General features: G+C 60.1%; 1 protein-coding gene across 5 annotated transcripts in view; it reads left to right on the forward strand.

Moving 5' to 3' along the window:
* Window positions 1-27689, forward strand: part of LOC135977363 (1-phosphatidylinositol 4,5-bisphosphate phosphodiesterase delta-3-like) — a 55679-nt gene that overhangs the window by 26562 nt on the left and 1428 nt on the right. For 3 of the 5 annotated variants that reach the window (XM_065577913.1, XM_065577916.1, XM_065577915.1), the window contains exons 3-15: window positions 3742-3970; window positions 5039-5168; window positions 14628-14853; window positions 18281-18482; window positions 20063-20207; window positions 20552-20704; window positions 20861-21007; window positions 23001-23035; window positions 23627-23790; window positions 24545-24661; window positions 25588-25763; window positions 26075-26207; window positions 27483-27632. In XM_065577913.1, the coding sequence (XP_065433985.1) occupies window positions 3742-3970; window positions 5039-5168; window positions 14628-14853; window positions 18281-18482; window positions 20063-20207; window positions 20552-20704; window positions 20861-21007; window positions 23001-23035; window positions 23627-23790; window positions 24545-24661; window positions 25588-25763; window positions 26075-26207; window positions 27483-27632 (2007 nt within the window). Of the gene's footprint in view, window positions 1-3741; window positions 3971-5038; window positions 5169-14627; window positions 14854-18280; window positions 18483-20062; window positions 20208-20551; window positions 20705-20860; window positions 21008-23000; window positions 23037-23626; window positions 23791-24544; window positions 24662-25587; window positions 25764-26074; window positions 26208-27482; window positions 27633-27689 lie in introns of all 5 variants that reach the window. The other 2 variants (XM_065577914.1, XR_010594818.1) reach the window with 2 other exon arrangements.

Raw genomic sequence — 27689 nt, forward strand, 5'->3', positions numbered from 1 at the left:
ATGTAGAGCACATAACCTAGAACACGAGGCCAGAAACTAGAACATAAACTCCAGCCAACACAGCCTAGAACCCCAGCACAGAACCTGGAATCTAGATTCACCCACCCAAGCACAGAACTCAGCTGGCCCAAGCCTGGAACCCTGTAACATCCAGCTGCATGAGCCGAGCAGGTTCTCAGCTCCATGCTCCTGTTTCTGTGCCCGGGCAGGACAGCAGACACAGTTAACAGGTTTGCCAAGGTGCATTTTCATCCTTTACCTCCCAGCCACAAAGTCCCATCGCTCTGCTCAGACACCCCTCCCGCTCCCCCATCGACAGCATTGGGTTTGATTTCTGGGTGAACAGAGACACCCCGTCCTCGATCCTGGACACGGCGACCCTAGACACTGCTCTGATGCTTCACTACAGCAACTGCTGTCAGTATCGCCGTTGGAGACAGCAAATCCTACGCTCACATGGGCTCTGTCTGGTCTGGGATTAGAACGACATAAATTAGAGATTAAAATATACCCATGTCATAGAATCATAGAAGATTAGGGTTGGAGGAGACCTCAGGAGGTCATCTAGTCCAACCCCCTGCTCAAAGCAGGCCCAACACCAACTAAATCATCCCAGCCAGGGCTTTGTCAAGCCGGGCCTTAAAAACCTCTAAGGAAGGAGATTCCACCACCTCCCTAGGGAACCCATTCCAGTGCTTCACCACCCTCCTAGTGAAATAGTGTTTCCTAATATCCAACCTAGACCTCCCCCACTGCAACTTGAGGCCATTACTCCTCGTTCTGTCATTTGCCACCAAGAACAGCCGAGCTCCAATCTCTTTGGAACCCCCCTTCAGGTAGTTGAAGGCTGCTATCAAATCCCCCCTCACTCTTCTCTTCTGCAGACTAAACAATCCCAGTTCCCTCAGCCTCTCCTCATAAGTCATGTGCCCCAGCCCCCTAATCATTTTCATTGCCCTCCACTGGACTCTCTCCAATTTGTCTACATCCTTTCTCTGGGGGGGACAAAACTGGATGCAATACTCCAGATGTGGCCTTACCAGTGCCGAATAGAGGGGAATAATCACTTCCCTCGATCTGCTGGCAGTGCTCCTACTAATGTAGCCCAAAATGCCGTTAGCCTTCTTGGCAACAAGGGCACACTGCTGACGCGTATCCAGCTTCTCGTCCACTGTAATCCCCAGGTCCTTTTCTGCAGAACTGCCGCTTAGCCAGTTCCCTGCTCCCAGGGCCAGGCCCGTCCCTGCAGAACTTCCCATGCTGTTTTGTTCACCTGGGGCTCCATTTTCCGAAGAACTCAGTGCGTGGGGGTCATATTGGGTGCTGAGTCCTTGCAAACCTGACCTCCTAGCTCAGCGTCACAACAACTGGGCTCCCTCCCTTCCCCAGCCTGCGAGCTCACTGCTAGAAGCTGCTTTCTCTGGAGATGGATTCAATCTCCTCTGCTCACTTGCAGCAGGTGATGGCCACAGGTCTGTTATTCCCAGGGCCCCTCTAAATAACCCCTCTCTCCCCCATACCCTTCACATACATGCAGGTGGCTCTGACACGTCTTTCCATCCTTGCTTGGTCATGCGGGGGGCCCAGTCCTGCAGCATGACTGTGGGTGCTTCACTCACAGCACTGGCCCCAGGGGTCCCGTGGGCCTGTCCCAGGTGCCCAAAGTGAAACGGCCAGAGACGCGTTTGCAGGCTGACTTGGGTCTGTTAAGTGTCTCTCTAGCTCCTCAGATCTTTGTTTTGCGGAATTCCCCCGATGTTACCTATGCCCTTCTGGTATTAAAACACCCAGAACAAACACAGCCAATAGGCCAGATCCATTACTGATTAAATAAAATGCTAACGAGAGCCAGGAATAGGATCCAGACCCTGGCTCAGCTGCCCATCACACTCCGCCTGCAGCTGCTCCTCCCATCTCTGCACATGAGCACTGGGTGAAGTCAGACACTCCTGACCGAGCTCCTGAGGTCAGATTGTCGTGTGTCAGCACCCACTAGCCGGGCCAAAACTTCACAAGAGCTCAGCACCCAGCAGGCCGAGGGCTTGTGAAAATCTGGCTGCCTGATCCTGCAAAGTCCTGGGGAGCGGAGGGCGCTCAGCACCTCACAGCATCATCTCTAGAGAGTCCGCTGAGAGCGGTGGGAGGAGGAGAGTTTGCAAGATCCCCATAAGATGGCATCCCAGCAGATAGGGTTACGTCCTTGGTCTCAGCTGTCTCTGGAGAAGGGCAGCCTGGCGGATGGCTCTTAAGGCCCCTGCTCCTGGAATGTACTGAACACGGGCCCTGGCAGAGCAATGAGGGCTGGGGCCATGTTCTCCAAAGAGCTCCGCTCCCAGCGTGCACCCAGCTCTCCTGAGAGCCCTGGTCATGGCCCCGAGCCCTTGGGAACGTGCTGCCCGTGGCTCTGAGTTTGCTGCGTAGGTAAAGGTAGGTCTGCCCTGGAGTGTGGGGGGAGTCCCCACGCCAGGAGACAGCGGTGCTAGGTCCGAGTGAGCCAGCACGGTGACCACGCTGTGCAGCTGTGGTGATATAAGCGGCAGGAGGGGCTAATGCCTGGTCCGCGCCTGTACAAGGCCCTAGGGATGTACTCGGGATGGCTAACGCCTCCTGCCGCTCGCGCCACCTCAGCGCCACCGTGTAGCGCTAGCTCAGGGCCAGCCAGCAGGGCTCCGTCCCAGCTCCAGTTCCCAAGTGCCCTGAGAGGGCAGGGGAACACGCCGCTGCAGATGCTGCAGATCAGGGGCAAGACTGGCCGAGCTGGCTGGTGCTGCTGCGGGTGAGGTTCCCCAGGTCTCGGAGCTGACCTGCTGGGGCGTGCTGCGGAAGCCCACGTTGGCCCAGGGTTGCCCTTTCCAAGGGCTCGGCATGCTAGGAGCTGCGCTGCTTTGACCGTCTGCCCCTGGGATGGGGGCTGGACCCTTGGAAACCTGAGCTCTGCTGCAATCCTGGCTCTGGTTTTACCAGCCTTTGGGCAGTGCCAGGCTGCGGTCCAGATTTCCCCTGGCTCCAGAGGCAGGCGCCTGCGCAGAGCTGCCCTGAAGGACGAGCTGGAGACACAGATCAGGGTCAGGAGTGTGCTGGCTCTCTGAACTCTCCCGCGCTTGGTGCTGGCAGCCCTACAGGAACAAGTCCCCCAGGCCAGGTGGGACCCCAGTGGCCAGGCCCAGTTGGGGGTAATGAAAACGGTGGAGCCAAGCTTTCCCCAGGGCCTGCAGGGCTGGATGGGGGTTGTTGGTTTGGGCCCAGGAGGCCTAAGCTGGCAGAGATGGAAAATCTCCATCAACGTAGCTGAGCATTTCAGACCCTCAAGCAGGAGTTGGTTTGAGTTCCCCGCTAGGGACCAGGGAACGGGGCAGAGTTGCTGGGCAGGAGAGGAATGGGGGAAGGGACATTCTTGGCTGCGGTTTAGGGAGGGAGCAGAACATATGGGACAAGCCCAAGATAATGGGGCGAGGGATATTCATTGGTGCATATGTTGGGGGATCCCTTCCCCTCCCTTCTAGCCCTCTGAGCATAGTCACGGAGTGGGGGCTGGTGGGTTCCCTAGCAGCACATTTCATTGATCACCTGAAATGTGCTGCTCTCTTGGGCCCGGTCGGTGGCTGGGCCCCGCTGGCCGTAGGCCGGCTCTCACAGGCTAGAGGGAGGTGGGGACGAGAGACCAAAGCCCAGACGCGAGTGGCCCAGGGCACAGCACAGGACTCTGACCGCGTCTCCGTTGCTGTGCCTTGTCTCCTGCAGTCTCCATCACGCACATGGAAGCCGTGCGGGAGGGCTGCCAGTCCGAGGGCCTCCGCAAGCACGGCCGCTGCTTCCCGGAGACGTGGTGCCTCACCATAGTCTTCAAGGGCCGGCGGAAGAACCTGGACCTGGCTGCCCGGAGTGAGGAGGAGGCGAAGAGGTGGGCACGGGGGCTGAAAAAGCTGATGGCCAAGGTGGAAGCCATGAGCCAGCGGGAGAAGCTTGATCAATATCCTTTCCCTTGACCGGCAGGGTCTCCGCCCCCTGTCCCCGCGCATGGGGCTGGGCACAGTCGCGATGGATGATGGGGAGGGGTGGCTGAGGTCTGGGGTTCCAGCCTGCTGTTAGGAGACGGGTCCGCTGCCCGGGGTCTGTCTCCTTGCACGTACCCCACACAAACCAGGCCTGACCCAGGCCAGCAGGGTTACACCGCTGTCAATGGCCCTGAGTGCCTAGGCTCCCAGACCGTAACTGACCCTACAATGGGGCCCAGCCCTGCCCTGGCCACACCTCCTGGAGTGCAAACATGGCTGGGCTAAGCACACAGGGCAGGGCGCATGGTGACCCTCCAGCCCTGCCCCACACACCTTGCTGGGCCAAGCATGCAGCGGGACTCTCATTCATCTGCCAGGTGGGCTGGAGAGGCGGCCTGGCAGAGCTGGGACTAGACCTCCTGTCCCCCAGCCTCAGGCTGATGCTTTCTCCCCACATAGCCCTGCCCACCTGGGGCTCTCAAAGCCCTAGTGATGCACCAGGAAGCAGCCGGGTGAGGCAGGGGCTGGAATCTGTTCCTGGCTGTGCCATGCCCTGGTGTAGGGCACATCCCCTCTCTGCCCCTCATGCGTCAATGGAGTGAGGACAGGGCCCCTTGTGCAAACCCTGAGCCCTGGCACGGAGGGCTCCTGCCGATAGCCAGGAAAACCCTCCACTGCCTAGCGGCTGTAGGTTTTGTACAAGTTGCACTAGGGCAACAGCTGTGTGTGAAATGACTGGATGATCTAGCGCCACCATCAGGCAGCTGCCCGGGGGCTGGGACTGCCCGGGGGCGCTGGGAGTGGGACAGCTGCTGGGGGCACAGCAGGAAGCCAGGTCTCTGCTCAAAGCCCTTGTCATTTTCACTGGCTGCAGGGTCTTTGGGTCAGGCCCTTAGAGCCGACCTCAGTTCCACTGCGTGCAAAGACTGGAGTGAATTCATCACACCTCCCAGTTCATTACAGCCCCAGGCAGGCCTGGCCTAGAGGGGGAGGGGGCACCGGGAGTCTGTCCCCCCCCCGTTCTTTCCTTACATCTCCTGCATCTGGATCCATGACATCCTGCACCGAGCCGACAAGAACAAGGACAACAAGATGTCCTTCAAGGAGATCAAGGACATGCTGAAGATGATCAATATCGACATGAACGACATCTACGCCTACCAGCTCTTCCAGGTACCACCCCACCCCCCGCCGCTGTGCCCCTGGTGCTCTACCCGCTACCGTGCCCCCAGGGAGCCGTCTCCCCGGTGGGAGGGGCAGAGCCGGCCTCAGGAGAAATGGGGCCCTGGCGAACTTGTTATTTGGCATCCTGGCCCCCCACCCTCCCTCCATTGGCCTGGTCCCCCCTGTCTCCCCCGGCCCCACCCACCCTCCGTCACCCCGGCCGCCCACTGCCTCCCCTGCCCCCTCCATCGCCCCTGGCCCCCACTGCCTCCCCCGCCCCCAATCATCCCTCCATCGCCCCTGGCCCCCACTGCCTGCCCTGGCCCCCCACCCATCATAGAATCATAGAATATCAGGGTTGGAAGGGACCTCAGGAGGTCATCTAGTCCAACCCCCTGCTCAAAGCAGGACCAATTCCCAACTAAATCATCCCAGCCAGGGCTTTGTCAAGCCTGACCCTAAAAACCTCTAAGGAAGGAGATTCCACCACCTCCCTAGGGAACCCATTCCAGCGCTTCACCACCATCCTAGAGAAAAAGCTTTTCCTAATATCCAACCTAACCCTCCCCCACTGCAACTTGAGACCATTACTCCTTGTTCTGTCATCTGCTACCACTGAGAACAGTCTAGATCCATCCTCTTTGGAACCTCTTTCAGGTAGTTGAAGGCTGCTATCAAATCCCCCCTCATTCTTCTCTTCTGGAGACTAAACAATCCCAGTTCCCTCAGCCTCTCCTCATAAGTCATGTGCCCCAGCCACCTAATCATTTTCTGTGCCCTCTGCTGGACTCTCCAATTTGTTCGCATCCCTTCTGTAGTGTGGGGCCCAAAACTGGACGCGATACTCCAGATGTGGCCTCACCAACGTCGAATAGAGGGGAATCATAGAATCATAGATTATAGGACTGGAAGGGACCTCGAGAGGTCATCGAGTCCAGTCCCCTGCCCGCATGGCAGGACCAAATACTGTCTAGACCATCCCTGATAGACATTTATCTAACCTACTCTTAAATATCTCCAGAGACGGAGATTCCACAACCTCCCTAGGCAATTTATTCCAGTGTTTAACCACCCTGACAGTTAGGAACTTTTTCCTAATGTCCAACCTAGACCTCCCTTGCTGCAGTTTAAACCCATTGTTTCTGGTTCTATCCTTAGAGGCTAAGGTGAACAAGTTCTCTCCCTCCTCCTCATGACACCCTTTTAGATACCTGTAAACTGCTATCATGTCCCCTCTCAGTCTTCTCTTCTCCAAACTAAACAAACCCAGTTCTTTCAGCCTTCCTTCATAGGTCATGTTCTCAAGACCTTTAATCATTCTTGTTGCTCTTCTTTGGACCCTTTCCAATTTCTCCACATCTTTTTTAAAATGCGGCGCCCAGAACTGGACACAATACTCCAGCTGAGGCCTAACCAGAGCAGAGTAGAGCGGAAGAATGACTTCTCGTGTCTTGCTCACAACACACCTGTTAATGCATCCCAGAATCATATTTGCTTTTTTTGCAACAGCATCACACTGTTGACTCATATTTAGCTTGTGGTCCACTATAACCCCTAGATCCCTTTCTGCCGTACTCCTTCCTAGACAGTCTTTTCCCATTCTGTATGTGTGAAATTGATTTTTCCTTCCTAAGTGGAGCACTTTGCATTTGTCTTTGTTAAACTTCATCCTGTTTAACTCAGACCATTTCTCCAATTTGTCCAGATCATTTTGAATTATGACCCTGTCCTCCAAAGTAGTTGCAATCCCTCCCAGTTTGGTATCATCCGCAAACTTAATAAGCGTACTTTCTATGCCAATATCTAAGTCGTTGATGAAGATATTGAACAGAGCCGGTCCCAAAACAGACCCCTGCGGAACCCCACTCGTTACGCCTTTCCAGCAGGATTGGGAACCATTAATAACAACTCTCTGAGTACGGTTATCCAGCCAGTTATGCACCCACCTTATAGTAGCCCCATCTAATTTGTATTTGCCTAGTTTATCGATAAGAATATCATGCGAGACCGTATCAAATGCCTTACTAAAGTCTAGGTATACCACATCCACCGCTTCACCCTTATCCACAAGGCTCGTTATTCTATCAAAGAAAGCTATCAGATTGGTTTGACATGATTTGTTCTTCACAAATCCATGCTGGCTGTTCCCTATCACCTTACCACCTTCCAAGTGTTTGCAGATGATTTCCTTAATTACTTGCTCCATTATCTTCCCTGGCACAGAAGTTAAACTAACTGGTCTGTAGTTACCTGGGTTGTTTTTATTTCCCTTTTTATAGATGGGCACTATATTTGCCCTTTTCCAGTCTTCTGGAATCTCTCCCGTCTCCCATGACTTTCCAAAGATAATAGCTAGAGGCTCAGATACCTCCTCTATTAGCTCCTTGAGTATTCTAGGATGCATTTCATCAGGCCCGGGTGACTTGCAGGCATCTAACTTTTCTAAGTGATTTTTAACTTGTTCTTTTTTTATTTTATCCGCTAAACCTACCCCCTTCCCATTAGCATTCACTATGTTAGGCATTGCTTCAGACTTCTCGGTGAAGACCGAAACAAAGAAGTCATTAAGCATCTCTGCCATTTCCAAGTTTCCTGTTACTGTTTCTCCCTCTTCACTAAGCAGTTGGCCTACCCTGTCTTTGGTCTTCCTCTTGCTTCTAATGTATTGATAAAAAGTCTTCTTGTTTCCTTTTATTCCTGTAGCTAGTTTGAGCTCATTTTGGGCCTTTGCCTTTCTAATCTTGCCCCTGCATTCCTGTGTTGTTTGCCTATATTCCTCCTTTGTAATCTGTCCTAGTTTCCATTTTTTATATGACTCCTTTTTATTTTTTAGATCGTGCAAGATCTCATGGTTAAGCCAAGGTGGTCTTTTGCCACATTTTCTATCTTTCCTAACCAGCGGAATAGCTTGCTTTTGGGCCCTTAATAGTGTCCCTTTGAAAAACTGCCAACTCTCCTCAGTTGTTTTTCCCCTCAGTCTTGATTCCCATGGGACCTTACCTATCAGCTCTCTGAGCTTCCCAAAATCTGCCTTCCTGAAATCCATTGTCTCTATTTTGCTGTTCTCCCTTCTACCCTTCGTTAGAATTGCAAACTCTATGATTTCATGATCACTTTCACCCAGGCTGCCTTCTACTTTCACATTCTCAACGAGTTCCTCCCTATTTGTTAAAATCAAGTCTAGAACAGCTTCCCCCCTAGTAGCTTTTTCAACCTTCTGAAATAAAAAATTGTCTCCAATGCAGTCCAAGAATTTGTTGGATAGTCTGTGCCCCGCTGTGTTATTTTCCCAACATATATCCGGATAGTTGAAGTCCCCCATCACCACCAAATCTTGGGCTTTGGATGATTTTGTTAGTTGCTTGAAAAAAGCCTCATCCACCTCTTCCCCCTGGTTAGGTGGCCTGTAGTAGACTCCTAGCATGACATCTCCCTTGTTTTTTGCCCCTTTAAGGGAATGATCACATCCCTTGATCTCCTGGCAATGCTCCTACTAATGCAGCCCAAAATGCCGTTAGCCTTCTTGGCAACAAGGGCACACTGCTGACTCATATCCAGCTTCTCGTCCACTGTAATCCCCAGGTCCTTTTCTGCAGAACTGCTGCTTAGCCACTCGGTCCCTAGTCTGTAGCAGTCCATGGGATTCTTCCGTCCTAAGTGCGGGACTCTGCACTTGTCTTTGAACCTCATCAGATTTCTTTTGGCCCAATCCTCCAATTTGTCTAGGTCCCTCTGGACCCTATCCCTACCCTCTAGCATATCTACCTCTCCCCCCAGCTTAGTGTCTGCGAACTTGCTGAGGGTGCAACCCATCCCATCATCCAGATCATTAATGAAAATGTTGAACAAAACCGGCCCCAGGACCGACCCTTGGGGCACTCCGCTTGATACCAGCTGCCAACTAGACATGGAGCCGTTGATCACTATCCATTGAGCCCAACAATCTAGCCCGCAATCTAGTCCATTCATCCAATCCCTCCATCGCCCTGGCCCTGCCCCCCACCCATCCCTCCACTGTCCCTGGCCCCAGCTGCTTCCTCCAACCCCCATCCCTCCATCACCCCTGGCCCTCACTGCCTCCCCGGGCTCCGCATCTGTCCTCCCTGGTCCCCACTGCCTCTCCCCCCCATCACCCCTGGGTCCTGCTGCCTCCCCGCCATTGCCCTGAGTTCCCTTCCATGGCCTCACACCCCAGGCCCACCCCGCTCCTTGCCTCTTGACCACGGTGCCCCCCTGTAAGGTTGGCCCTGGGGAGGGCATCACAGAGGCGATGGCACCAGCCTGTGCCTCTCACCCATAGGACCCTATGTGACAAGGGCTGCATGGGCCCAGGCTGCAGAGTTCTGACCCGGCTGGGGGAGGGGCCGCTGCTGATCTAGTGTCAGTGTCTGGGATCGAGGTCTCTGGGTCGGACACGGGGACGCTTGCCCAGCACCACAGCAAGGTCTGAGTCCAGCCAAGCCAAGTGAGGCAGAGCCTCTGATCCCACTGGCAGAGAACAGTCAGACTTGGTGCACCCATGAGTGTCTTCATCACAGGCTGCAGGGCCAGGGCCCTCCCCTGCTTCCCCCCACCCCAGCCAGCCTGTGGGCCCTACAGGCCTGGATGGAATAGAGCAGCTTGTTCCAACGGTCACATTCCCAGCCCCACCTACGGCTGCAGCACCAGGAACAGCTGGGTCCCATTAGGAGCTCAGGAGCAACCAGAAGTCAAGAGAGAGGGATCGGGGCGTGGGCAGGGCAGCGTCCAGGAACGGAGCCTGTTCCTTGGAATCACAAACAAAGCCAAGGAGGAGGGAGGGGCCTCAAGGCCTAGACCTGCCGCCGGGGCCACCACTCACCCCGACACCCGCTCCTGAGATTCAGGCCGGGAAGCTCCAGCCTGCAGCTGTGCGTGTGTGTGGCCAGGGCTGGGATCTACAGTCCAGTTGGCTGTTTATTACCCAGGGGAGGTGGCAGCGCAGTCCGTGTACTGACAAACGGGGCCAGGAGCCCTCCTTTTACCTGTCACCAGCTGCACCAGGGCCAGGTTTGATCCTGCAATACATGTGGGAGAACTAAGTCCGACCACCATAGTGCAGCCACCTCTGGGGTGGAACATGGCAACAGTCTGCATACACGGCCCAAGTTTAGGACAGCAAGTGAAGGAGAATCCTGTCTCCAACAGAGCGTTGGGGGAATTTGGAATTCCCCAGTCTGGCATCTGGCCAGGGCATCAGAGCTGTGAGGTCAGCAGTGGCCACAGATGGCCTACAGTCGCCCCTCGTCCGGTCCCAGAGCCTGGGCTCCAACCCAAGCCCAAGTGTCTACACTGTAGTTAAACAGCCCCATAGCCTGAGTCACGGTGTTTCATTGCAGTGGAGACGTACCCTGGATGAGTCTCGCAGGACGAAGTCACTTAATTTCATGGCCTGCTGGCTGGGCACTGGTCACACAGCCAGCGAGATGCTGTTTGTGAAGTGAATCACAGCTTGCTCTGCGGAGCTTGTCGCAGCTTGGGAGAAGGTGGGGGGTCTGAATCCAGAGTCACCCCCAGCAGTTCTCAGGCACCCACCCACAGCAGCCACTTGCTTTCATCAGCACTAAACTCCGTTAGAAATAACATTCCCAGCAGTGCTGGAGATCAGCATCACTGGGGGCACAGGCCTAGCGGCACCCCCGCCCTGACCAGCTGGTGCTCCGCAGGGGGCACGTCCCTCTCTATGGCACAGTCAGTCCCTGGCCTCTGCTGAGAGTTTGCCAAGCTGTGATATTCCGCACACTTGTCCACTAGGGACCCACCAACCTCGTCTCTCACAGAGGCCAGAAGACAGCCTGCACATGGGAACCACTGAGCTGATGCAGATTTGAACCCAGGACCTAGATGTGCTGTGGCATTGAAGATCAGGCCTTGTTGTGTCAGGTGCTGCACGGACCCAGAGAGAGACAGACCCTGCTCCAAAGGGGAGCTCACAGTCTGGGGCCTGGTTGGAAAATCCCCCCCCCAGTGACGCAGTTGAACTGAGCTAGGCCCTGGGGTAGATGGCACTATGTTGCTGGGAGGAGCCTCTCGGGAGACGGGTCTCTCCGCTGACGGGAGAACCCCCCGGTCGGTCCCTGAAGCAGTGTTCAGCATAGACCAGGTGGGGGGGAGGAGTCTCCCTCTCCACTGTACGGCTGGGGAAAGGCCCAGGCTGATGGGGGGGGGGGGGGGCGGCAGAGTTACAAGGGCTCAGAACCTGCCAAGCTCATGGGAAACTTCAGGCCTGTGTGACTTGGCCAAGGTCATGCCACTGAGTCCGTGGCAGAGCCAGGAACTGAGCGCCAGTCTCCTGTGTCCTCGTCCAGCACCGTGGCCACACATCCACCCTTCCCCTCCAGGCCAGAGCCTGCCCTGAGCCCCCAGCCCAGCCCCACCACGTTTCTGCTGGCGAAGACAGCCTGAGCACAGCGGGGCCTGGACACCGGGGGGCAATGGCAAGAAGCGTCTTAAGACCTGGGTCAGAGGGCTGGAGCGTGGCCCCCCCCATCTCCATGTTCTCGCTCAGCACCCCCCTGCTTCTCATGGAGCCACCTGTTCATCAGCTGAGAGCAGCTGCTTTAGCGCGGCGGGGCCTGTGGAAACAAGCGGCAGGAGCGGGGAATTTCCACCACTGGCCGCAGCACCCTGGGGTGGTCTGTCCTTGGGCCGATGGCCAGGGCCCCTTGCTTTGCACTTGCAGAGCCCCATCCATCTGGAGCTCTCCGGGGGATTTACCAAGGGAGGGTCAGTATCACGTCCCCACTTTGCAGAGGGTCCCTCCTGGGTCCCCTTGCTGCACCCCCGCACTGTGTTTGGGGCCTGCCGTCCCGCTGGGCGGGCGGGCTGCTGCTGCCTGCAGGGGTGTGTGCTTGATGCCAAAGCCTGTCTGGCAGGCCGGCTAAAATTAGCGCCTCACCTGGTGCTGGCCCCAAGCGCAGCAGCCTGGGCTGGGGGTGCAGCTGGCTCTGGGCCGCTCTGCACGGACTAGCAGGGCAGGTTCCCCAGGGTGACTTGTGCAGCCTCCAGGCTTCAGTGCTGCTCTTGGGAGAGGTGCGGCAGCGCCCCTTCCCCGCAGGGCTTGCCTGGGCACAGCATGGTGGGTTAGGCACTAGAGCAGAGAGGAACTTCCACCCATGCACTTGGGTGCCCCGAAATCCGAGCCCGGCTCCAAACGCAGCAGCTGGAGCCCAGCCCCAGTGGGCGAGGGCCAGGAGAGCTGCAAGGGCTGAGCGCTCTGCCCAAAGGTCGCCGAGTGCCAGGCTGTAAACCCGCCTGCTTGGTACGAGCGCCAGCACGGACGGAGCCGACTTTGCAGGGCTGGTGGACGGGGTGTGCAAGGGGCTCCGTGCAGATACAGCCCTGGGCTCTGTTCCCTGCTCTGCCACTGACTCACTGCATGACCTTGGGTCAGTCACTTCCTCCAAGTTCCCGCAGCTGTAGGACATTGTAATACCCCTGCTTTGAGCATGGAGCTTCTCTCCTCCTGGGCAGGAGGAGAACCCAGGCATCCTGGCTCCCCAGCTCTGACCATCAGATCAGGCTTCTTCCTAGGAAACTCCTGAGGCTGTCCTAGGATGCGGCACCTGGTGTCAGGCCAGTTCTGACAGCCAGCAGGCAGGTTAGACTGGGCCGCGGACTCGCCCGCATTTCTGGGGTGGCGGGAGTTCCTGGCGAGTTCTCATCTACCACCACCTGTGAGGTTATTGATACACCCCCCAGCCCGGCCCTCCGTGCAGCTGCACAGAACTCGCTCCAGAACTGAACAGCCAGGCAGCAAAGACCCCGCCTGCCCCCACCCAGCTCCGGCACTCCTAGCTGCTGTGGAAATGCCAGTCCCAGGAGCTAAACAGGGCACGGCTGGCAGGCTGCTCTGTGCTGTGCCCCTCCCCAGATTAGGTGGCCCTTGTGTGGTGTTTGTACAGGCAGACGGGTAGCTCTGGTTACAGAGGCGTGGGCAGGGCGTGGGCAACATCCTCATACAGCTCTGCTGCTGCACTTCACTGCAGCCCCCGGCTCTTCCGGTCCTGAGACCCTGCCCAGCTCCGGCAGTGCCCCTCAGCGGGGCCTTGCAGCCCCCCGGCTCTTCCGGCCCTGAGACCCTGCCCGGCTCTGCCAGTGCCCCTCAGCGGGGCCTTGCAGCCCCCCGGCTCTTCCGGCCCTGAGACCCTGCCCGGCTCTGCCAGTGCCCCTCAGCGGGGCCTTGCAGCCCCCCGGCTCTTCCGGCCCTGAGACCCTGCCCGGCTCTGCCAGTGCCCCTCAGCGGGGCCTTGCAGCCCCCCGGCTCTTCCGGCCCTGAGACCCTGCCCGGCTCTGCCAGTGCCCCTCAGCGGGGCCTTGCAGCCCCCCGGCTCTTCCGGCCCTGAGACCCTGCCCGGCTCTGGCAGTGCCCCTCAGCGGGGCCTTGCAGCCCCCCTGGCTCTTCCGGTCCTGAGACCCTGCCCGGCTCTGCCAGTGCCCCTCAGCGGGGCCTTGCAGCCCCCGGCTCTTCCGGTCCTGAGACCCTGCCCGGCTCTGCCTGTGCCCCTCAGCGGGGCCTTGCAGCCCCCCGGCTCCTCCGGCCCTGAGACCCTGCCCAGCTCTGCCAGTGCCCCTCAGCCCTGCCTGACCCCAGCACCCTCTGCTGCTCCAGTCCGGGGCTCTGCCGGTGCCGCTCGGTCCTGACCTGCAGCTCCCATGGTCCCAGCAGGGCCTGTTGTGCTGCTGCCCTGGGCACGTCGCTGTCAATAGGATCTTGGGCCCCTTCCCTCTCTAGTACCCAGCGGCCTGACAGACCCCCTCCCTGCTGCGGGCGCTGGGCTGCTCCCCTGGGGGGGGGAACTGGGGCTTGGGCCAGTGCCGGTTGAGTCAGTAGAAGAGCTGGGGGGCATCGGATCAGCCCCCGGGGGGGGGAGGGGAAGGTACCTGAGTGGCTGTCCAGGGGCCCGAAGGCCTGTGGATCTGCACAGCAGGGATGCCCTGGCAGCAGGAGGGCAGATGCCCCCCCCCCCCAGCCCTGCTCCAGCCTGTGAGGTGCCCCGAGGGTGGAGGGCAGTTCAGACTCTGGCCCTGGCTGACTCTCTAGCGATGTGGGCACCTGGCAACCAGGCGGAGGAAGGATGGGCTGGTGATTAGGGCACTGGCCTAGGGCACCTGGGTTCGAGGCCCTGCTCTGCCACAGACTCCCTGTGTGCCTTGCGCAGGCATGTAGCCTCTCGGTGCCTCAGTTCCCCCTCTGAGCCGGGGGGAAGGGGGGCGCTGCCCTGCCTCCCAGGGCTGCGTGGCTGTAAGGACATCAGGCTGCAAGTGCCCTAGACCCGCCAGGCTCCTCTCCCAGCACCCAGCGGTGTGGTTGTGTCCGGTCCAGGCCCCAGCCCCTTTCCCTCGGGCAGGGCACGTGGGGCTCCAGCGGCCCCGCTCTGAGCCCAGGTCACGGCACAAGGGCTGCAGGGGCTGTTCGCTGCATCTGAGCCTGGGCTTCCCGTCCCCCAGGAGTGCGACAAGTCCAGCAACGACCGGCTGGAGGAGCACGAGATCGAGGAGTTCTGCACCCTGCTGATGAAGCGGCCCGAGCTGGAGGAGCTGTTCCACCGCTACTCGGGGCAGGACTTTGTGCTGTCGGCCAAGGAGCTGGGGGCCTTCCTGCAGGACCAGGGCGAGGCGGCCGACCTGGCGCACGCCCACCGGATCATCCAGACCTATGAGCTCAGCGAGAAAGGTAGGTCCCCCCGCGAGCCCCAGCGGTCAGAGCTTGGTGCTCTAGCCCCTGTTCCGCTGCAGGGCTCCCTCGGGGGCCGTTGTGCCTCGTCCGACCCTGCAAAGAGCCATCCAGGAAGGAGAGGCGGATACAGTCTCTGTGGCCTTTCAGTCCTTGGGCCTGGTACCCTGCGCCGTGGCGGTTGGTTCTGCATGGCCCAGTAGAAGCTGGGCTGAGAATTGACAAACTCAGCTCACAGAGGGAAGAGCCTTGGCAGGGCGGGTTTCCATGGGGGTTCCCAGCTGTGCGACACGGGGACTCCTGATGGCGCACGGTGGAGCCGCTCCCGGGTCTCAGGGCGGGTCCAAACCCCATTGCCGCTCCTGATTAACAAACGTCGGTTTTCTGTGCACACCCGAATGTCAGTGTCTGCAGGTTCTTCTGCCTCCGGGGGCAGCTGCTTAGCTCCGTTCTGCAGCCCCGACAGACGGAGCCGTGGTCTAGTGGTTATAGCAGCGGGCTGGGCATCAGGACACCTGGTTCTTTCCCGTGTCCTGGGGGGAAGCTCTGGTGGTTACAACAGGGGAACGGGCAGTCGGACTTCTGGGTTCTGTCCCTGGCTCTGCCACTGACTCGCTGCAAGACCTTGGACGAGTCAGGGCCTCGCTCTGTGCCTCAGTTTCCCCACCTGTCAGGGGGGTGGTGAGGGTTAATCCCGTCAAAGGTGCTATACAACCTGGCTGGCCTGCCCCGTGGGTGTGATGGGCTAACCCGAGCTGGGGCAAGTGGGGGCAGAAATCAGGCCTGGATTGAAGGGGAACGGTGAGGGATGGAGCAGCAGGGTCAGGAGCAGAGGCCGGTGCAATGGGCAGAAAGCCAGTGCGATGGTGGGGAGCAGGGCCTGCCCCAGAAGGCATCCCCAGAGCCCAGCCTGGCAGCCCCTCCCTGAACTGGCTGGAACTGGCCGGAGATGGTTGTGGGGTCTAACTGGTCTAGCAGGTGTGGGGCCGCAGGGGAGCCCCCTCCCAGGTGCAGCGGGTCGTAGGCTGCAGCACCGGCGCCAGGATCACCCCGCAGCATCAGAACACCCCTGGTCCCTGCTTCGCAGCCTCGGGCGTGAGTTCTTCTCTCTCTGGTACTGAGTGGCCCAAAGCAGCCCTGCCTTGGCCCAGGACACCCCGAACCTCAGGGCTGGGTCGGCTCCGCCTGGCCCCTCTGTCTGGAACGGCTGGTTCAGCTAGACAGGGCCAGGCGCCAGCCCTGTGCGAACACCCCTGAACTCCGCCAGGCCTCCTCCTGGGAGCCCGTCTGGGTCCAGTGCGGCTCGGAGAGCCTGGAGGGCCGTGCTGTGCGATCACAGTGAGGAAGTGTAAGTGGGGTCCTGCGGGGGGGTTCGCCTGCCCCTGCAGCATGGGGGGGTCACTGGCAGGATTATCCGGGTGTGTCTCACTTCATCATTCCCCTGCCATTGCACCATTGCCTGGTGCCCTCAGCTCCCGGTCTCGGCCTGTGGCACACACTAGTTCATTGACGTTGGTCTCGTTTCAGTGTGTGGGGGCTGGGAGGGCTTGGTGGCCCCTGCCCTGGTGGCCCCTCTGGCTTTACCTCTGTGCCTCTGTGACTGTGAGGAGCTGTCGTGGGCTGGGCGGGCAGGAGCGCCCATGGACGATCCAGACTGCGGGGGCTGAGATCGGGCCCGGAGGCAGCTGGACTTTCCGGGCTGGGAGCCGTTCTATGCTGCCAGGCAGAGGCTGGGAACCCTTGGGGTAACACTGCCCCTTCTCGGCCTTGTCTGCGCGGTCTCAGCCATGCACGTTTTGCAGCCAGCTTTACCCGACTACTAGCTAACTTGCCCGAACTCTGTGGCTGTGTAAACAGGGCTGCAGCAATACACATCCCTGGTCTCCGAGGAGGTTCGGATCCGAACCTCCATATTTTGCATCCCAGCCCCTGCAAAAGCGCTCATAGAACCGGAGAGCCGGAGAAAAGATCTTTGTTGTGGGACAAGCTCCAGCATATCTGAGGCCTTGAGATTCCAGTCCCTCTGCACCAATGCACACTGCGCCCTAGCCTGCCCTTGCCCTCTCCGCTGTTGGTTTGCCGTGGTGCGGCGCTCAGGGACTGACTGCGCTGGGATTTTCTCTGGATTTCCCATGTTATGAGCACGGTTGCACTGGGGCTGTAGACCCACATCTGAACCTCCTCTGAGCCCAGGGGAGTTTAGACCCAGGGTTTTGCTGCAGCCCATGACACAGCTGGGGCCAGTCACGCAATAGGGCTAGAACTGAGGGAGATTCCAGTGGCCCAACTGTGCTGTAGTTTACCGGGGGGGGGGGGCAAATCAGGGGTAATTCCACTGTGGTCAGCGGAGCCACATCCGCGGGTAAGGGAACTCTGCTGAGGTTTTGCATGTGGTTTGGCAGCGCTTCGTTATGCTAATCGTAGCTGAAGCAATCCCAGAAGCCCCACTCCAGCATTCCCTGATTGTGTCTCTCGCATCTTTCCTGTTCCTCTCAGACCGAGTGTGCTCCCCGCTGGCACAGGGTGCCTCACTTCCTGTCCTGACCCCTGAATGCCCCCGGACTCCACCCTCGCCAGCTGGGCTAACTCAGGCTGCGTCTGACCCTGCCCAGGGCGATTGGTAAACAATTGTGTCTAGGACGGCTGATGAGCAATAAGGAAAAGGAAACCAAGTGGCCTGAGGCGGGGGTGGTGAAGGGCCTGGGGGCTGCCTCGGGGAGCTGGCACGGCAGCAGCGTTAGGCAATCTCAGCCTAGATTTGTAAAACTCTCCAGTGGCTCCATTGCTGCTAACTCGAGATCCAGACACCAGCCATGGCTGGGGCAGAGGACTCTGGGGCTGTGCCTCCTTGGGGTAGATGCTGATCCGGACATTAGAAACGCATAGACAGCTGGACAAATTGAGGCCCCATGACAGAGCTCTCAGCGAATGCACGGCTGACAGAAATCACCCCCCAGCCTGTACCTGATCTCAACCCCAGCACTTTTCACTGCTTCCTAGTCTACGCCCCATGGGAGGGACATGGCGCCAGAGTGTGCGCGAGCGGGGAATGCGATACAGCTGGGCAAACTGAGGCACAGAGTGGGTGAGGGGACATGTCCAAGGCCGCACAGTGAGACTGCAGCAGAGCCAGAGAGAACCCAGGTCCTAGTGCCAAGCTCTGGCTGGTACAGACACACCCCCTCATGGAGCTGGGCACAGGGCCTGGGATTCCTGCCACCCCAGCCCCTACTTTAGCGCCCAGAATCCCTGTCCCAGCCAGGGTCGAATCAGGACTCCCAGGCTCTAACCCCTGAGGGTTCCAAATTGGGGTGAGAGGCTTCGACAGCCTGAAATTCCCGGCATGGACACGTTGCCCTGTGCGGACACTAGACCCAAAATCTGGGGTGGAGCCTTTAAAGAGCCCCTGGAAATGTGGTCCCTGCAGCCAAGCAGCATGACCGCATGATGCTGGATGGGTTCATGATGTACCTGCTGTCTGCGGCTGGTGACATCCTGAACCAGGAGCACGCCAACGTCTACCAGGACATGAGCCAGCCCCTCTGCCATTACTTCATCTCCACCTCCCACAACACCTACCTGACCGACAATCAGATCGGGGGGGCCAGCAGCACAGAAGCCTACATCAGGTAAGGGGGCCGGGCAGAACATGGGGAACTGGCAGGGTCGGGGGGTATCGAGACCCATCTGGAGGGAGGTGTGCCAGCATGGGGGTCATCTTTGCCATGGCAGAGAGGTGGCCTAGACTAGAGCATAGGCCTGGTCCTGCTGAAGCAGAGCAGCACTGGTGGCCAACAGCCATGCTGGGCGCTTCCCCAGAAGGGATACGTCTCTGACTGTCTGACAATATTCATCTGCAGGAATTCCTGCCTGACCCCAGCCAGGGATCAGCCTGTGCCCTGAAGCATGAGGGCTAAGAGGTCTTGTCACTTTTATCCCAGCAAGTGCTGCTTGCTGCAGATTCTTTTTTTCCATTGATGTTGGTGTCTATGGGGCCTGTGTCCTGAATGCAGCATAATAGGAGGCTTGTCAGAGAGCACAGCTCTGTGGGGCTCCCCCTGCAGGTGACTCCGGGGTGGATATCCGCCTGTCAAACCCCCAGTGGAGGGGAGCAGTGCAACAGGGGCAGAGGGAACTGTAACCCTGAGGCTGCAGGAGCAGCTGCTGGTTGATTTTGGGCACAATGGGGAGGGCTCCCTGTGTCCCTCCTGCACCAGCCCTGGTATTTGGAGATGAGGGTTTGGCACAAAGTGATTTACTCCACTAACATCCTGCAGCAGTGAGTTCCACAGGGTAACTGTATCTCTCTCTTTCTCTCTCCCCCTCCACCTGCACCTCATAGAATATCAGGGTTGGAAGGGACCTCAGGAGGTCATCTAGTCCAACCCCCTGCTCAAAGCAGGACCAATCCCCAGACAGATTTTTACCCCAGTTCCCTAAGTGGCCCCCTCAAGGATTGAACTCACAACCCTGGGTTTAGCAGGCCAATGCTCAAACCACTGAGCTATCCCTCCCCCCTGACATGCTCCAGTGAGACCCCACTCTCACTTTCTGGCAATGGCTAAGCCCCACACTGTGCTACAAGTTCTACCCTCCCCGTGCCAGGGTTTGCCTTTGTTCTTACCCCTAAGACAAATCCCTGAAGCAGGGCTGTGCTCCCTCCTGAGCTAGCTCTTTTTCCTGGCAGGCCCTTCCTCTAGCTGTCCCGTGCTGAACTGGAGCTAAATGAGACCCACCTGATCTGGCAGGCAGGGTGAGTCAGCAGAATAGCTCTGAACCTCCCATAGGCTTCTAAAACTCCTTGCCCAGTTCCATCTCCCCTTAGCCTTAAGCAAGCCAAGCCCACCCTCCCAGTGCTTTGCCTTTCCGCTGCCCACTTGGAGCCTGTCATACAGGACCTGTTTGCAAAGCACCTCGCCATATCCAGGCCCTACTCAGACTGCTCCGAGCTGTGTCCTACACCAGGCTCCCGGCAGGGTAAAGCAGGATGTCGATGGAGGATCAGGCCCCTCACTAGCTCAGCGTTAACAGCCAAACTCGGGGGGGAGCCATTCTCTGGGAGAGCATCATGACCACAGGGCAGGGGCCAGGCCAGGGCTGCCTGGGGAGGCTCAGGGCCCAGCTGCGCTGGAGTCTCTGGACTCGTCCTAAGGACACGAGGTGGCAGTTTGCTGTGCCAGCCCTGGCTGAACTGTGCCATCCCCGTCAGGGCGTTCATGGAGGGCTGCCGCTGCGTGGAGCTGGACTGCTGGGAGGGCTCCAACGGGGAGCCCATCATCTACCATGGCCACACCCTGACCTCCAAGATCCTCTTCAGGGACGTCATCGAGATCATCCGGGACTACGCCTTCAAGGTGAGCGCCGTGGCGGGCTGGCGGAGGGCACAGGGCCCAGCTCTGCCGCAGCAGGAGGGGACTGGAGTTTGCACCAATGTGCTTCTTGCCCCTCCGTCCGCAGCTGCCTGGTTACCACCAGCCGTGGAGCTGAACCCTGCTCCCACCCACACGAGTGGGAGTTTTGCCCCTGACATCAGTAGGGCCAGAGCTCGGCCCGTGGGATCCCACGCTTAGCTCATAGCAGGGGGCTGGTGTCAGTCTGTGGACCCTGTTGCGGTGTCCTGCCTAGGCTGGCCTGCCTGGAAGGGGGCGGGGCCCAGTCCCATGCGGCACTGTCCCTAACCCCCACTCCATCTCCCCAGCACTCCTCGTACCCCGTGATCCTGTCCCTGGAGAATCACTGTGGGCCGGAGCAGCAGGTGACCATGGTTCGGCACATGAAGGCCATCTTGGGGGACATGCTGCTGACCCAGACGCTGGATGGGCAGGTCCCCAAGGAGCTCCCGTCACCAGAGGTAACACTCTTTCATTACATGGACATCCCTGGGCGCTGCCTTCCTCCATCCCCTGCCCCCTGGGCTCCTTGGACCGCACGGTGGGGCAGCCAGCCCTGGGAAGGGAAGGCATTGGGCAGGGGGCAGAGCTCTGACATGGGCTGTCTTCTCCTGCAGCAACTGAAAGGGAAGATCCTGGTGAAAGGGAAGAAGCTGCCAGACCTGGTGTGTGACCCCGAAAACATGAGCTTCCTCTCCGACAACCCCGAGGAGGAGGAGGAGGAGGAGGAAGAGGAGAGGGTGCTGCGGAGAGAGCGCAGGAGGGTAAGGGGGTAACGTGGACCAGCCCCTGGTGGGACTGCGGGGTCCCAGAACTCGGGGCTGGCCCCCAAGTGTTGCGGATTGTGCTGCTGCACCAGGCAGGCACCCGCCATCCGTCCGCAGGGCACAGAGAGATCGGGTGCGGCACTGAAGCCAAAGCTTTGGTGCGTGACCCCAGCTCAGCTGGAACCTGGGGGGCGACAGCCCCCTGGGACGGGCTGGCAGCACCCCTGAGATCTCAAAGCCACCATGAAAAGGGTACAGGGGGGCTTGCAGCCAGTTCGCTGCCTTCTCCCCGGCCTCAGTGTTGAGATAGACACCACGTTCGCTGCCTCTCGGTGGGGATCTCTCTCCCTCTCCCTCACCCACCTACTCCCAAGAAAGCTGCCCTGTGTGTAGCTGCCCCTGCCCCATGGCCGGATTTCCAGAAAATTCCCTTTCAGGAGAACCGCAGGAAGGTTTCAGCTGCCTGGCTGGCTCTTGTCAATTGCGCTGGTGCCCTGCTGGCAGAAAGTGAAATTGACAGGCGCTGACCAGGGGCTGCCCCGTTCTCAGACCACATCTCCACTACAGAGACTGGGCAGGCCTAGGCCCCTCGTGCAGACAGAGGGAGGGAGGAGTTCTGCCCGGGCAGTAACACCACCTCCATGGATGACGCTCGCTGTGCAGACCAGGGCTGCGTCTCCACTGCGGGTTTTGCAGGCATAGCGGTGTCAGTTGTGGGGTGGTTTTCTCACACCTCTAGCCGACACAGCTGTGCCAGCAGGAGTGAGGAGTGTAGTGTAGACCAGACCTCGGCTTCCCCACCTTCCCCCCCCCCCCCCCCCCGGCTGCTGGACAGGCAGAGAACTGGGCGCACAGCCTCTGCCAGCTCGCCTGGATGGCTCTTGTCAATTTCATTTTCTGCAGGGAGAAGGTGAAATGGAGACGCCATGTGGCGGGCAGTGCAGAGCCGCATTGCTATTTTGCTGAGGGGGGCGGATTTGAGGGGTGGGCAAAATGGACATTTTTCCTATGGAAAATTTCCATTTTGTGGAAAGGGGATTTTCTGTTGGAAATTCATTCTGGGGGAAACTTCCCGACTGGCTCTCCTCAGGACAGACGAGCCGGAGTGGCTGTGAACTGTTCTGAGCCTCGGGGGCTGCCCGGCTGCCCTGTCCCAGATCAGTCCCTTCCGGCCAGCTCTGTGCATGTACAACTGCTCTGGAATAGCCTCCTGTCCCAGTCTTACTCCCCGACCTGTCGCAGGGCGTCAATCACCTGGGCTGGCGCAGGATCCAACTTCCTGGGCTTTGGAAAGCCCTCGTAGGCGCGACGGAATAAGCTCCCGCTCCCTGCAGGGAGAGGCGGCTGCTTTCCCTACTGATTGTAGGATCTGCTGTCTGCAGGGAGCAATGCCGGTTACTCACCTTTGTTCCTGTGGCTTGGGGCTGAATCTACGTTCCCAGGAAGTGGTGGTAGATGGGGCTTTTCCCGCAGAGCCCCCGCTGGCACAATGCCTTGGGCGAGTGCCAGGGGGCGCTGTGCTGCTGTCTTCGGCTCAGACAGAAACCCCAGGTGCTAGCACGTAGGGCCATGAAAGGTGCCATGGGGTTTTCCGGTTCGGGGGGTTAATGGCCTGGCCAGGCCACACCCTCCTGCTGGTTCATCTGGAGTCTGTTGCTCCCTGTCCCACTGCTGGGCCGGGTTGCTGAGCGCGGTGCACCGCAGGGGTGGGTGGCCTGGCTGCTGTCTGGGGAGGGTCTGTAAAGGTGGGGGCTGCGGTGCAGGCTGGCTGGGGAGAAGGGAGCTCATGGAGCCGGGGCAGTTGTTGGCCGGGGGCTGTGGACTCGGCCGGGCCAGGAGCTGGTGGAGGGAATCCCAGGGCCGGCGACCCGTGGCTGTGAGGGCAGCGGCAAAGCGTGCAGTATTCCCATCCCACTGCCTCGGGCAGGGCCGGAGACTGCTGCTTTCTACTCCCCCCACTCCTGAAACGACACTTTCTGTTCTCTTCCAGTCGTCCCATTCGCTGCAGGAGATCAGGCCGCCCCAGGTGAGTGCTCCCGGCAGGTCTCTGGGTGGGACAGTAGGACTGACCCCGTCCCCTCTTGCACCGCACTGCATGTCTGAACGGGGCTGCCCCCTGGGCCCAGGTTGGGGTGGGGTTGGCGCGTCTTAGGGCCGGTGCTCTGTTGCTGTCCTGGCCGGGTGGCTGGCCCCATGGCCAGGCCTGAGCTGGCGTCTCTCAGGACTGAGGGCTGCCGACTCCTAGCTGAGCCCCTCCTGCCTCCCCCTCCCCCAGGAGACTCACCCCTAGCGGGCCCCAGTCCTCTGCCCGCTGCTGCCATGGGTCCCTGGGCCCCGTCGCCTGGCACGAGGGCCACTCTCGGTGCTCACTGGGGTTTCTCTCGGAGGGCCCTGGCCTGGGAGGTGCTCAGCTCCCTGCGCTCACGTGGACGCTGAGGGGAGTTGGGTGCCCAGCACCTGCAGCGGGATGTTGGGTGGGGGGCGTAGCACCAGCAGGACACAGTCGGGGGCTCAGCTAAGCCCCCGAGGTGCTGAAAGGTCCCAGCTGAGGGCTGCTGGCGGGACGTCCTGGGGAGAGCGGCTGCAGCAGCGACCCCATCGCTGTGTGTGCTCCCGGCAGGCGAAGGACGCCGCGCAGCTCTCCCAGGAGCTCTCCGACCTGGTGGTGTACTGCCAGGCCGTCCCCTTCCAGAGCCTGGAGCAGGCCCTCAGGAGCCAGCAGCCCGGGCAGATGTCCTCCTTCAGCGAGAGGAAGGCCAGGAAGCTCATCAAGGAGTCAGGTAAGGTTGGGGGAGGGGCAGGCAGGCTGGGCTGCACTGGGTCGCACTGGGTCGCACTGGGCTGGCCTGGATCCTCGTGGTGTTCTGCCCTGGGTCAGACTGGGCTCCGTGGGGCAGGCTGGCCTGGGTCAGACTGGGATCCAGTGCATTAGATGGGGTGGATTGCACTGAGCTGAAATAGGAGCTCAGACACTAGATCGGAGGGAGCTGGGTTAGACCGGATCTGGTTGCAGTGAGCTGGGGTCAGGCAGGCCTGGGACCCATGGACCCAGCAGGCTTCCTGCGGTCTGAGCACGGAGCTGACCTGCTGCAGTAGTGGGGAGCTCTCCTCTTCCCTGGATGCTTTTCATCCCTCTGCTCTGAGCTGTGCTGGGGAAGGGGAGGGGACCCTGCAGAGACCCGTCCGGGGCACTGGCCTGGCCCAGCACTGCAGCTAGCAGCCGAGATGTTCCAAAAGGGCCGGAGGGCTCGGGCTCAGCATTTCCTGAAAACTGGCCGCCTGATTGTTAAGGGCATCTGTGTCAGGTGCTGTACAGACACAGGGCCCAGACGATCCCTGCCCCAAGGAGCTCCTGCTCGCAGCTGCACAATCTCAGGTGTCTTCTGTTGGGCTCCCAAGATCACTGGTCTCTTGACCTGGCCAGCAGCCCCAGCTGGGCGATACGGGCTCACTCTGCCTGGCTCTGGTAGTCCAGGGAGGAGCTGACCCGCACTCTCAGCCCCGCTAACAGGCAGCTGCTTTCCCCTGCTGCAGGGAACGGCCTGGTCCGGTACAACGCCCGGCACCTGAGCCGCATCTACCCCTTGGGGCTGAAGATGAACTCTTCAAACTACAACCCCCAGGAGATGTGGAACGCCGGCTGCCAGCTAGGTGAGAAGCCCCCCCCATGCCTCAGTTTCCCCATCTGTAGCACGGGAATAATGATACTGGCCTCCTTTGTGCTGTGCAGAGAGGGGAGGGACCCGAAAAGGCCATAGTGAGGGTTACTGGGGAGGGGGCTGAATGGGGCACCAGGCACAGCCCCTCACGGGAAGGAGTTGGGATGGGTGTTAAGGGAAGGGTGCCACCTGCTGGTTCTCATGGAACCTTCCTGGCCAGTGTCCCTGAGGGCCTAGCCAGGGCATGGCCCCGTGACTGTCTGCAATCCAGGACAAGGGCTCTGCTCCATGTCACCCTCCCGTCCTGTGGGCGCAGATCCAGCCCTCCAGCCCAAGGGGACTCACGGGAGAGCTGCTAGGCCTGGGGCACCGACATGGGCCCTGCCGTGAGCCGCAGCAGCCGCCCCCCAAAGGCCACGCGGCGACAGGCTGTGCTCATCCCACGCGGGGTGACTGGAGCTCTCGCACGGGGCGGGTCACACAGCCCCTGTGAGCAGTGACGGGCGGGCAGGGGGCCCCGAGGGAAACCTCTGGGCCCAGAATGGCCTCCTGGCTCCAGGCCAGTATGTCGGCTCCCCCTTCCCCTCCCCCTCCCCAGCACCTCCAGCCCCCACCCGTGTACATGGCTCCCCTGGACCCTCCCCTGGCACCACCAGCCCACACCCATATATGCTGGCTCCCCCTCCCCTGGCACCACCAGCCCCCACCCATATATGCTGGATCCCCCTCCCCTGGCACCACCAGCCCCCCGCCCATGTACATGGCTCCCCTGGACCCTGCCCTGGCACCGCCAGCCCCCCGCCCATGTACATGGCTCCCCTGGACCCTGCCCTGGCACCACCAGCCCCCACCCGTGTTCACAGCTCCCCCGGACCCTGCCTGTATAAACCCGCCTGCTCTCTGTGTTTCCTTTCCAAGTGGCTCTCAACTTCCAGACCCCCGGCTGGGAGATGGATCTGAACCACGGGCGGTTCCTGGTGAACGGGCGCTGCGGCTACGTGCTGAAGCCCAGCTTCCTGCGGAGCCGCCAGGCCTCCTTCGACCCCGAGAGTGGGCGAGGGCCCGGCCCCAGAGCCACCCTGCTGCTGGTCAAGGTGCAGGGGTGGGGCATGCGTGGGCGGGTGTCTGCAGGGGCTGTGCCGGGTGCGTGTGCAGCAGGGGTGTGTAAGTGCCCGTGTCACATGGCTGGTGGGTGTGCGAGGAGCGTGTGCCGGGGGAGGGACTGTGGTCCCAGCAGGCTCAGAGCTGCCAGTGCCGGAGGCCCGGGCACTGCTCAGCCTGTTCCCATCCCCCACGCCTAGGCCAGCTTTGCTGGGGCCCCTGTTCCAGCTTCCCCAGGGAGGGTGATGGTGCATCAAGTGAGGGGCCCATCCCCCCCCCGCTCTAAACCCGCCTCCCCCCGCAGGTGATCACGGCCCAGCAGCTCCCCAAGCTGAACAACAAGAAGAGCTCCATCGTGGACCCCTTCGTGCGCGTGGAGATCCATGGCGTGCGAGCCGACTGCAGCAGTAAACAGACCGAGTACAAGCTCAACAACGGTGAGTGGGCCCCAGCCCGTGGGACCATGTGATCCTGGTGGGGTCCGGCCAAGCTTAGCAGAGGAGACCTGGTCCGCCCTGGCTGGGAGACCTGCAGGGACAGCCGGAGAGTGGCAGGCAGCGGTGCCGTGGCTCAGCAGGGGGCGCTGTTCTCTGCTCGTCAGTACCCCAAGGAGCTGGGCAGGAGGGGAGTCGGGGCCCTTGGCCTCTCCTGGGTCAGCCCGGCTGGCAGAACGACTCCCTGAAGCAGAATGGGTGAGCGCTAGAGCGTGCTGACGACCCCGGGCTCCCCTCCCCTGATAGTGCTGGAGTCCACAGCGCCCCCTGCAGGGTGAGCAAGAGAAAACCCCTCCCCTCCTGCCCTGCCCTGCCCTGCTGGGGAGGAGGCCTGCTAGTCAGCTGCTGTGTTTCTCCCCAGAGGTGGCTGTTTCTTAGTGCTGGGGCCTTCCCCTACTGCCTGGGGGGCATCTCTAGGTCAAGGCAGGGGCAGTGGGTGGGCGAAGCGCTACCTGCCCTGAGGACAGCAAGGATTTCAGGCTGTTAAATCAATGATTGAGCAGGGGGATGGGAGCAGAAATTATTTGGGGCCACAGCTACAGGGCAGGACCCAACACCAGCCACATCACCCTGAGCCCAGCACATGCGGGGTTAATGCAGCAATCCCATTGCACAATTTGGTCTGTCCCTGGGAGCCCAGCAATCATTTAAAGCCTGGGCCAGGGGGCCTGCGACCTCCCACTCCCCCGAGGTAGGAACTTGTCCCATTGAAGGGATCCCCCTGTAACAGGCAGGTTAATGAGCTGCAGATCATGCCCCTGAGAAATGACAATCATTCCAGGTTAGCCTGTGGGACTCCCTGCCACAAGACAGGCAGGATTCCAGAGCGGCCTGGACCTTTATCTGAGAAGAGCAGCCAGAAGGGCTGGAAATCCTCCTGCTTCGGGCGTGAATCACCCTCTTCCCCCCACCCCCCAGGGTTATTGTAATTATCAATGGGGGGGGTCCCTGCAGCTCTCTTGGAAGCAGCTGGTGGGCAGGGAGACTCCAGGAGCCGGAGCCTGGCCTGGCCGCTCCCCTGGAAGGCGCCTGCAGCGACCGAACTTGAGGCCCCCGGAGCGCGAAGTGGGGCCCTGCTGCTGCTGGAGCCCAGGGAGCAGCCTGTTAGCACGGGGCATGTGACCGCGCACAGCTTGTGCCAGCATGTGAGCGACACCTGCCTGCCCCACGGGGCAGCTGGCCCCAGTCTGTGACCCCATCCCTTCCCCACCCCTGCAGGCTTCAATCCACGCTGGGAGGAGACTCTGAGCTTCCAGCTGCAGGTGCCGGAGCTGGCCCTGGTGCGCTTCGTGGTGGAAGATTACGACACCACCTCCTGCAATGACTTCGTGGGGCAGTTCACCCTGCCCTTCACCAGCCTGAGGGAAGGTGGGTGCCTGGCAGGGGCTGCCTGCCCCCCCCCCCCCCCGGGGCAGAGAGCGCAGT

This window comes from Chrysemys picta, chromosome 24 (assembly GCF_011386835.1).
Source record: "Chrysemys picta bellii isolate R12L10 chromosome 24, ASM1138683v2, whole genome shotgun sequence".
In the NCBI taxonomy this organism is placed as follows: Eukaryota; Metazoa; Chordata; order Testudines; family Emydidae; genus Chrysemys; species Chrysemys picta.